Below are 11,062 nucleotides of genomic sequence, written 5' to 3'. Positions count from 1 at the left end.
TAAAATAATTAAGAGTTCAAATGAAAACAGTATTATAATTTTAACAATTTTATCTTCAATTTTAGGTCAAAATTTTTTAATACCAATTCATTAAAATTTGATAATTGAATGAAAATAAACCAGACTGAACTAAATAAATTAAAATTCAACCAATGAATAAAAATAAAATAAATTTAAACCAAATACAAATATTTGACTCAACGATTAGCCACGTTGAACAACTGACTTCTAGCCATTTCCTTTTAACAAAGGGTAGAAAAGATACTCTCAAAAAGCATGAATCTACCGGACGACCTTAAAGCATAATAAGAAGAATGTCGTACCTGGTTCACCCAACTGGGATGCAAAATGAAATATTTATGTTCCCACTATCTAACTGTAAGGCTGTTTTCTTTTTTTTTTTTTTCATGTTTTCTTATCATCTTCGGCTTTTATGCAATTAAAAGGTTACATACTCATCCAAACAACGTAAGGAAATAAACAGCAAACATTGCAGTATGTTTCCGATCTTTGGAAGTAAACTTGTAGCAGTAATTCGAATTATACACTCGTGGTTAGTTTTCTCTTATCAGTGAAGTATAGTTCTAAAAATTTTATTCCAAAACTCTCTAATCGCACCTGCAAAAAATGAAACTGGCTCCACAAAACCAGAACATCCAGATAGAAAGATCAAAACACAACCTTATTTATTTCTTTTGTTGCTCTCTCAGTATTGTTATTCAAAATTTTTGAGAAATAAGATCCAGATAGGAGACTTTTAAGGGGCCATGAGTCCTTCCATGGTGTAAGAGAGCGACTCCAGCCAATCAACTTTAAACAGCAATGTTCGCAGGGTATGCATCACATCATATTCTGGATCAAGCTTATGCTGCCACCCCTGAGGAAAACAGTCAAATAAAAATTTAAAACATATGACTTCCTACCGTTCCGTATATATTACATGAAATTCATTGCAATAGCCAATGTTCAAGGAGGAATATCCATGTGAGATTTCACGTTTGTATTAGCAATACTTCTCCTGCTTCAAAATAAGAGAATAAAGAGTTTGGCACGTGAAAATATGTTTATAATAAACTTTTAAATACATAGTGTCCCATTTCTTCCCTATTTACCTTCTTTAGACCCTCTTCACTGGAGAGCTTCTATAGACATCCAAATAATGAATAAAAGGAACAGATTAACGAAGCGGCAGAAATCCATGAATGCATATCACCATCAATGAGATAGATAAATGAACATAGCAGATAAAATATTGGTTAATTGGATTACGGGGGTATAACTAGTGGTTGATTAGTGATCTTTGGCTAAGAAGTGTGAGCTTGGCAGGGAATTAATGTTAAAAAGATTGGAAGAATAAGATTCAATTAATTCATCTATCAATTCTATCGGTTATTTGGAAGGAGAAAATAGGAGAACTTTTGATGGACAGTGTTCTTTTTGGCAGGATTAGAATGTTAGATTTTGGAATCCATGTTGATATTTTGACTAACATGTAACTAGTTCTTTGTAATTGGGTGGCATCCCCTTAGTCCCTTGTTAAATACCATGTCTTTTGTTCTCAAAGAAAGATTGCACATTGTTGATAAGTATTGTTTATCCACATTCTGTTAAGTGCAGATCTCAAACATACATTGGGTGAATGTGACTGCAATCAGATGAATAATTAAACCGAATTTTTTCTGTGCACCAAGTTAGAGAAAGCTACAAGATATTTTATCATTCAATGATTATCCTTCATTGACACAGTGGATATTTCATCTTTATAGGCAAGAATTATAAGCAAATATTTATGAATATGATAAAAATACAGAGAGACAACGTAGAAGAAGTTGGACAATACCTCAAGAACCAAAGTAGTTACAATCACAGTACAAACATTGCCATCAATGTTGACTTTATGATGTCTAACTTGCTCAAGTAATTGCTGCATGCATTCAGCCGGCTGGATTGAGTCACCATCTGGTGAGTCCCAGGAAGTGAAAGCTTTTTCTACATCCTGTTTCAACAAAGTTATGTGTTGCGATACATCTGAGTTCCAGAGACACTATCAAATGTAACTTTTAAGAGAAGGAAACAGTAAATAAGGAATTTTCGTAAAAAAAAAAAAAAAGTGAGGGAAGAAATTGCATGTTCGAAATGCTAAATGATGGTAAACTTCGCAGGAACTGACTCAAGAAATTAAAAAAAAAAAAACAAAGGGAGAGAGAAGTATAATGGAAATATAATGGAAAGATCTGTAATTGGGTTGGTGCGGTTGGGGGGAGGGAGAGTTAGTTTCTTCATTTGTAAAAGGTAGGCAGAGAGTTTTACCTCAATGAAAGCCTTTGGGTTTGGGCAGTTTTGCTGTTTGGACAATCTCAGCATGCATTCAGAGGCAGTCCGACCATCTCTAAGAGCAACAGCCTTAAAGAAGTCCAGTATGTTGGTTCGATCTCTTTTAGAAAGTTCAGCAGTCATGCCCACATCAAGAAATATGACATGGGGTCTTGAACTAAAGAGCTGATTATTTGATGGTTTCCTTTCAGGTACTCGGACTAGAATGTTTCCAGGATGCATATCTGCGTGAATAAAATTGTCTACCTGAAGAAACCCATAAACAAAAGATTTCAGAAGTTAATTAATTCTTCATGTAGAGAAGCATGTGAGCACGTTCTGCACAAAGTAAAATATCAATTAGCAACTTCAACAGCCTGAGAATTAAAAAAAAAAGAACCATGTCAAAAATATTAATAAGAATGAACTCTAATCTAGTCAAAAACCCCTGGAGGCAATAGACATCAGTTGATAGAATGGAGAGATTTTCAGAGGAACCACTAGGAAAAACATGGGGAAGTAGATTTTAAACCTTTCATCTAATTTAGATGTCAAAAAGCGTGGGAGGTGGAGTTATCAAGCCTCATCTTTTAGAATTCACAAGGATGTGAATCTTATTGCGGCAGTCTATTTTATTTATTGCTCATACAATTAACAATGCCCAGTGTATTGAAGATTCTAGGACCTGAATCCTAAAAAGTAGACTAGACCAGGGTTAATTAATCGTCAGTATCACCAAAAGAAATATTGAGCATAATTAAAAAAAAAAAAAAAAAAGGAGAAACCCCAACATCAAACAATTTGATATCCTACCAAGAGCATCTTTAAAAGAGCATGCGTTCCAATGTGAGCAAGGGCACTTTTAAGTCGTTCATGCCCTTCAAGCTCATCAACATAATGCATGACACTTTCACCATGTTCATAAGTTTCCACTAAGACAGCTGGGTGCACCAGAGGATAAAGAGGCCTTGGAAATGACACATCCTTCCATCTACGAAAATTATATATAAAACGACTCAATTGAGCAGCCTCTCTTGCAAGATCGACTTGAGACATCATGAAGACAGCAAATTGCTGTACACTTTCATCCAATCTCAACCACTTTAATGGAGGTATGAAGTTTGCAATTTTGCTCACAAAATTGATTATGGTGAAGTCCCTTCTAATGGCTTCACCAACTCCAGGATGTCGAACCTTGACAGCAACAACAATGGGCTGCTTCATTTGCCGACCAGGGTACCTATATTTCAGTATTGCCCGATGAACTTGAGCGATGCTTCCAGATGCCACAGGTTCTTCTTCAAATTTTGTGAAAATTTCTGGTAGCTTGCGTCCAAATGCATTTTCAACAGTTTTCCTTGTATAGTAAAAGCTATGTGCTGGTGCTTTAGCATGAAGTTTTGTTAGTTCAGCACATAAATCTCTTGGGAAGAGATCGGGTCTTGTTGCAGCCCACTGCCCCCATTTGATAAATGCCGGACCTGCTTTTTCCAATGTTAGATGAACAACATGAACCCATGCTTTCCTAAACTCAGCACCGAGAGAATCAGCAAGTGGTGCCATGGCGATGGATGGCAAGAATAAGATTGCTAAATGTATAGCTCTGAGTAACAAAATCACACACTCCAGAAGTAAAGCCACAAATGATGTCAGATAAATTTTTCCATCTTGTGCTTGCATATACAGAGCATCTTTGGTTGGAAAATATTCGGCTTCTGTCCATCTCCGCTGCTTGCAAGCAAGCTCTCCAACTAAAAAGGCAATAACACCAGGAGCTGCTAGATTAGACCGTGTTAGAGCAAAACTCACAGCACGAGCAATCTTACTAATTGGGGATAATACTGGCCCGTTGTGACTACATATCCAAGAAAGCTGCTTCCAAGTTGCTTGGGCATTATGTGATATGACATGGCTACCTGAGAGGGCATAGAAGTTCCTTGAGCCACTACTTGCAAATATGTTTTCTTTGACTTTGTACAATGTAAAAGAACTATGCCCTCTTAAAGGATTTTTGTACTTTGAATATAACCTATATAAGATGCAAGGAAGTCCAATTGGATAACATTCCCCATTATTGCTTACTCCTGGGAAGCTATGCTTCTGTTTAGAGTAACAAGAATTGGCAACCTTCCTAACACTTCCAAAAGCTAAAGACCTGCATCAATCAAAATAGAATTCCCACTTCAAAACACTGTCCTACTCCAATAATCCATGAGAAAAAGGACATGCTAACAACAAAAAAGAATGGGTAAGTACTAGTACACTTTTCTTGTTTTGTGGAATTCCTTGTATTTCAATATCTGAAGCTAGATTACAGGCACAGAAGAAAAATAATATTTGAGCAGAAAGACTAGTAGATGTGTTGGGTTTAATCCCTATTCCATTTTTAGCTAATTCATACATTTAATAATTTCATAGTAACTTCTCAAAAGATTTCATAAGTAAAATTAGGTGTACGGATTACAACATGAGTCACTCACCTATACTCAAACCTTCTTTGGTGAGAGATTTATGACCTTTATTAATAGAAGTAATAGTTGTAAGAACTAAAATCCCACTCATGGAATTCAAATATGAGTAATGGTGTTTCAACAGGAAGCGATAATATTAGCCTACATAACTAACCGAAAAATTAACTCTACAATCAGGTAGAAATAGAATGATATTGAATGATCCGGACATTATTTAGTCAATAACATTTTCCTTTCCGAGATCTCATTGGGTTAAAAAGTCAGCACCACGAACGAAATCTAATTAGTGAGATGACATTATAGAGGAAAAGTACAGTTGAATCTTGTATATTATTTGGTAACAGCTCGGCAAGTGGTTTGATCTTTTTTTCCTAATGTTACATAAAATCATAAGTTATTATAGATTATCTCTGCACTTCTCTGGGACTTCTAAACAAGGAGGAAAATTCAATGATAAGAAAATATGAATTAGGAAGAAGAATCACAATTGCAATATAGTCTTCAAACATTTACTTTTAGTATAATGACAAAAATTCAAAGGTAAACGAACAATCACAAATTGACATACATGATCCAACCGCAATAAGAACAAACTACACGGTTAAAACTGCAAGTTCCACTAATAATATGCATAACTACACTTCAGCGAATACTAGTGATTCCGATAATTTCTTGCCAGTGAGGTGAAAACGAAGCTCATCTGTCTTCCTTATCTTTCATCATCATAACATATGGTTCTAGATACAGACTACAGAGTAACAACATTTAACAAACAAGAATTCTACGTTTCTAACCGAGAAAGAAATTTGAAAATGAAGATTACTAGCATAAAATGGAAAGTAGAGACTGAACAGAGCCTAAAAATTACACAAACAGAGAACTGCAAAACATGAGCCCTTAGTTAAAGATAAAGATAATTCGAGCAACTGAAAGAAAGTTGTAAAAGCAACCTCGACATGGAGACTGATTCCTATTACGATCGGCGAGCACCAAAGTGGCGAGTGGTGGCATTTCTTAGAAAGTCAAAATGCCGCCGGTGCTTGTAACATCATCGCCGGAATATGATGTGGCTCATTCTATCGGACCTCAGCCTCGGTGAAGGGAGGCGGTTGTGAGGCGCATGGCGGTGGCTGTGGGGTCATGCGTATCTAATTCCCGCCGCTAGATAGAGAAAGCGAAAGAGCGAGCCAGAAAGCGGAAATCAGACTTCGGTTTGATTCAACTTTTGGTATTGAATGCTTGGGCTTATTCCTTTTATTGATAGGCCCTTCTTTGCCACTATTCTGGGACCTAGCTATGGCCCCGGAATGATATGGGTCGGGCATGCACAACCCGAAATTTGCCTCGTTAAAAATATAATAAATTTATTACCCTCTACTTATCAATTTATTACATTTTAAATTAAGATTATTTTCTGTAAAAAAAAAATTATTTTAATACTAAAATGTCATAAAATTCTTTAAAAAATATATAAAAAAATTAATTCCCGAGTAAATTTTTTTAAAAAATTTTTAAGATTCATCTGGTAGAGAACATTTGTTATTTCTCAAGAGATAATAATAATAATAATAACGAAAAAATTATCATAATAAAAAATACGCTACCTAATACATGTTAGAAAGCTTTTATACGATACATTCTAGAAGATGGGCCAGGCTTAAGAAACCTCTAACCTTGCTGATGTCACTTCTGCTTTCGGGTCAAAATTGACAATGGCCCGACCCTCACTACAATCCAATTTCACCGTCCAATAATTAACAAGATTTAAAAAACGTGGGAAATAGCATGTGGAACTGTGATAACACGTGTTGGATGGTTACAGGGCGAAAAAAGGACCCGCGGGGGAGACTATTGTCGGGCTCCATGCAACAGGGTTAGAATTCAAACGTATATACATACAAAAAACGTAGACGTTACTACAACCCTTTTGTTTTTTACTTCCTTTTTCAAATGAATATAATATTATATGAAAACTTTGAAAAGTAATTAATAATAATAATAAATTAAAATTTTTTTTTATCTTCTTGTACAAAAATGATTTAATTTTTAAAATTTTAAAATAGCATATTTTATGTATTAGTGTACAGTTTAATTTATAAAATTTTGATAGAAAAAAACTTATTATGTATTTGAAAAGTAAAAGTGAAATTTTATATAATTCGTTAAATATTAAGAATTAAAAATGTAATTTAACTTGATAATTAATTAATTAAAGAATATTTAATAAGATAATGGAATAAATATGTAATAATTAGATAAGACAAACTCCATTTTCAACCACATCATTTGATCCCAAAAGTTAAAAACTGCGATTGACTTTTTGACTCAATGATAAGTTAACTTGTTACAGACAGCCGTCGACATTTAAGCCAGTACTTGGAATATCGAACATCAACAAGTTGCTGCAGTAGCTATCCTTATCGTCCTCACTGCCGCCATTAACATACGCCGCAGTGCAAGATGAATGCAGAGGAGTTGAGCTAGAAGAAGGTGTTGATGACAGGAGAGAAGCAAAGCTCAAGTTTCCGCAGCTACCGGGCAGCTTAGAGTTATAATTTTCATGGTAGCTGTTGCCTCCATAGCTTGTTACAGGATCATGAATATAATTAGAGGGTATTTCTCCATTGTTGCCTTGCCATGATAACGAGTTTTGGCAAGTTAAATCAGTGACTTGTCTTGTGGAAAACTGGTTCAGACTGGGCTGATGATGATTATTAATGATTTGATTTTCGTCCAGAAATAGCTGAGTTGTACTGGAGTCATGGTCACTTGATGCCGTGCATGGTTGAATACTATTCTGGGTTTGAAGCTGGTTTTCATGGAAGAAAAACCCGTAGTGGTTTTGGATGTGGGTGGTGGTAGTGTTGTTGCAGAGGTGGTTTTGATCTTGAAGACCTTGTAGCCGCTGAGTTGATAAGAAAGTTGTGGCTAAGCTTAGGATGGCAGGATCAAGAGAAGCGATGCCGAGAAGACTCGGATGAAACTGAGTTGAGTTAAGCAGAGACGAGGTAAGAATGGAAGAGAGGTCGAGAAGATCAAGACGAGGAGCGTGAGTGACTGGGTCGATTCCCATTCTGAGTAGCTTCTTCTTGATGTGCGTGTTCCAGTAGTTCTTGATTTCATTATCAGTTCTTCCTGGTAAACGAGCAGCAATTGCAGACCATCTGAGAAAACAAAGCTCATCATCATCATCATCATCAGGAAGATGAAAACAAGAGACGATATCAATGATAATACAAATTCCAAATTATGATGACTCGAATTCCAAATTTGTCCCTGTTAGTGTTATATCATTGACTCACGTTAGTCATATTAATTTATAATATAAAGATAATACAATTTCCAAAAGTGATTTTAGCCAAAGTCTTCCAAGTAGGTACGTTAAATCCATAAACAATTGGATTCACATATGAAGAATTACTTCAATTAGAAAGTTTGGTTTTTTAATACACTCTAAAAATAAATTTTTAATGCATATAAAACAAAGTCAAGAAGTTTAATTTAGATACTTGTTTCCCAGGACACTGTGTAAATGAGTTATGGTCTCTTCTTCTTCAAGTGAGAACTTCCCTCTCTTGATATCAGGTCTCAGGTAATTTGTCCACCGGAGTCGGCAGCTCTTTCCACACCTCTTTAGTCCTATAAATAAATCAATCGAGAGAACCCATTACATATTTTTCCAAGATAAACAAAACCCATCTTTTAATATAATGTATACTCACATTTATATATGAAGTGAGTTTGAATGAATATAAAATTACCTGCATTCTTGGGGAGGAGTCGCCATTTTCCATGGCCATTCTTCTGAATATAATCTACGAGCTTCTGGTCTTCTTCAGCAGTCCATGGACCTTTCTTCAATACTCCGTTATTACCGCTTTTGTCCCCGGACTGAGGCTTCCCCATTTTTATCCGATCAAGTTAAACACCAAAGCCAGCTGCTTGTTTTTGACGATCGATGGAGAGAGATGAAGTGGAACAAGAAAGAAGAGGGTTTGGTTAAGATATAAATAGGAGGAGAAAGAAAGGCCAAACAGAGATAAAAGGGGTTGTAAGTCAATGAGATTTGGTGCCGCCCTTTGTTCAGCTGTATATACGTGTCGTTTTATGGAGCTAAGAGAGCGATAACGTACGCACGCATGCATGATGTACCCCCCCCTCCCTCCCCAATTTCTTGAATTTTGATTTTTTTTTCTTTTAATTTAATTATTATTATTATTTTTTTTTTTTTTTCTCTTTTTGAACACACGCACTCTTTTTTCTCTCTCTTGAATTTTGCAAAAAATAAGAAAAAATTGCAAACCATAATAAAGGTATAATTACCTTACTAATCACTGTTTAAATTAAATTATAATTTTATTTTTAATTAATTAACTCAACAAATGTAAGCACTACGTAAATATAAATATTTAAATTTATATTATTACGTTAAATAATAAACATATTTATTTTAACTTTTAAAAATAATTAGTCAAAATAAATCACTTAATATAGAATTTAAATATTGAGTTTCTAGAATTCAGAATTACAAATTTAGAATTTAAATATTTACTGATTTTTATTTTAAATTATTTTTTTATAAAATATAAAACAAACATATGTTTAAATATTACACATTTTAGATCAAGAAATACCAATAAAGTCATACTAATGAGCCGGACAAAATCGACTAAGGAGATGCAACCCAGACGGAATCGGAAAAGTGTGGTTGGTTAAAAAATTAAAACAACTATTTTTATTTTAGATTTTACTATAAAGATTTCTGCTTTTTTTTTTTAAATAAAAAAAAAAAAACCAAAAGGGTTTTCTCGGGTAAATGAAATTTGTTTATAGTTTTTATTTTTAAATTAATTACATATTTTACTCACAAAACATTTTTAAAAAATTAATTAATAATGAAGGTAATAAATTTAATTATATTCAACACTCAAATAATTAACTTTATTAAAAATTAAGGGAGAGAACCAAATATGATTAACTAAGATCATATCTATGTGTGTGTGTGTATATACATATATATATATATATGTAATTAATATAAAGCAGATTAAGATGAGTTAATTAACTATAATTATAATTAAGTATAACTTAATCCGAATTGTTAAAATTTACACTGCTGGGACCTTGAGTTGGGGTCTGATTGTCTCAAATTCAAAAACAATTTGACATATGCAATCCACAAAATAATTCTCCCTGCCAATTGACTGTTTTTTCAGTTACTTCTCAATCACGTATTAGCTGTCGCCAACTTAACAGCCGCATCCGCCTGAGTCACGACTCAGGCCATCAACTCGGATCAGCTCCAGCCGCCACGTTATCAAGCCGGTTATGATCGTAATTTATGTGTTTTTTATTTTTTAGAATAAAAAATCAATATTATACTTTTGCTATGATAATTCCATTTTTATAACTTTAAATATTTTAAGTATTAGATAAGTAGGTATTTTTTAAAAAAATAAAAATTTTATATAAAATAAAAAGTAAAACCAACTATGAAACTGAATTATATAAGATGATATAAAAAATAAACTATAAGAATTAAAGTGTAAATAAAAAATTTATAATATTTAAAAACTTTAAATGTCATATGTTAAAATATTAAATATTCTGTGAACTATTAAAAATTTAAACTTCTCTTTAAAATATTATATATATTTTTTTTTTTTCGAAGTTTTATTTGAATTTTAAAAAGAATGATAGAATTCTACATTTCTATTGATTTTTATAACAATGTCTTACCTCGTTGATGAAGCACATGAAGTAGAGAAGCCACATTACGACAACTTCAAAGTTAAACACCTGTGTGGATGTCTTCATTATCGTTGAGGTTCTCACCTTCTCCAACAAAGTTCACGCTATTTATTGCGCTCGAGCTATTACAAGATAATCAATTGCACCTTAATATCCTACTTAATTCACTAATTTTACTAATTCTAAATCTTCAAACACTTTATTTCAACTCAATTAAAAACTCATCCGATTAAAAGAATCACATATCAATCATTATAAAGAAGTTGACACATCTTTCTAGTCAACCTGGAGCTGTATAGTTGTTCATGTTGGAACTTTTATAACTATTGCTGTTTAGTAAAGCTAATGGAGTTGTATAATTGTCGTCACTTCTCAAATATTTTATTCTTTCGGTTCTCATTGGTCCAATTATGAGTTAGATTTAGGAGTTGTGAGATAAAAATAGTTATATTTCATTCACCAGTGACCTAATTTTCTCATTGGTTCTCCCAGAGCTGGGGTCCACTTTTTTCCTTTTATAACTTAAT

General features: G+C 33.6%; 2 protein-coding genes across 4 annotated transcripts; both read right to left on the bottom strand.

Moving 5' to 3' along the window:
• Positions 1 to 477: 477 nt before the first annotated feature.
• Positions 478 to 6,027, bottom strand: LOC110820833 (uncharacterized). 3 transcript variants are annotated; one of them, XM_022050435.2, is made up of 6 exons: positions 5,735 to 6,027; positions 4,343 to 4,468; positions 3,127 to 4,229; positions 2,311 to 2,580; positions 1,841 to 1,996; positions 478 to 877 (listed from the first exon to the last, which is right to left on the bottom strand). In XM_022050435.2, the coding sequence occupies exons 2-6, from the start codon at positions 4,383 to 4,385 to the stop codon at positions 758 to 760; spliced, it is 1,692 nt and encodes a 563-aa protein (XP_021906127.2). In that variant the 5' UTR covers positions 4,386 to 4,468; positions 5,735 to 6,027; the 3' UTR covers positions 478 to 757. The 3 variants fall into 3 exon arrangements, with proteins under 3 accessions (XP_021906127.2, XP_021906125.2, XP_021906126.2); XM_022050433.2 differs by having other exon boundaries at positions 3,127 to 4,468; XM_022050434.2 differs by lacking the exon at positions 4,343 to 4,468.
• A 958-nt stretch (positions 6,028 to 6,985) lies between these two features.
• Positions 6,986 to 8,802, bottom strand: LOC110820787 (transcription factor MYB102-like). Its single transcript, XM_022050374.2, has 3 exons — positions 8,546 to 8,802; positions 8,294 to 8,423; positions 6,986 to 7,948 (listed from the first exon to the last, which is right to left on the bottom strand). Exons 1-3 carry the CDS (start codon positions 8,688 to 8,690, stop codon positions 7,129 to 7,131), a joined length of 1,095 nt encoding a protein of 364 aa, XP_021906066.1. The 5' UTR covers positions 8,691 to 8,802; the 3' UTR covers positions 6,986 to 7,128.
• Positions 8,803 to 11,062: the final 2,260 nt, after the last annotated feature.

This window comes from Carica papaya, chromosome 4 (assembly GCF_054855325.1).
Source record: "Carica papaya isolate Zhongbai chromosome 4, ASM5485532v1, whole genome shotgun sequence".
NCBI classification, from domain to species: domain Eukaryota; kingdom Viridiplantae; phylum Streptophyta; class Magnoliopsida; order Brassicales; family Caricaceae; genus Carica; species Carica papaya.
Note: the sequence above shows the minus strand (reverse complement) of the source record. Positions and strands in the feature narration are given on the sequence as shown.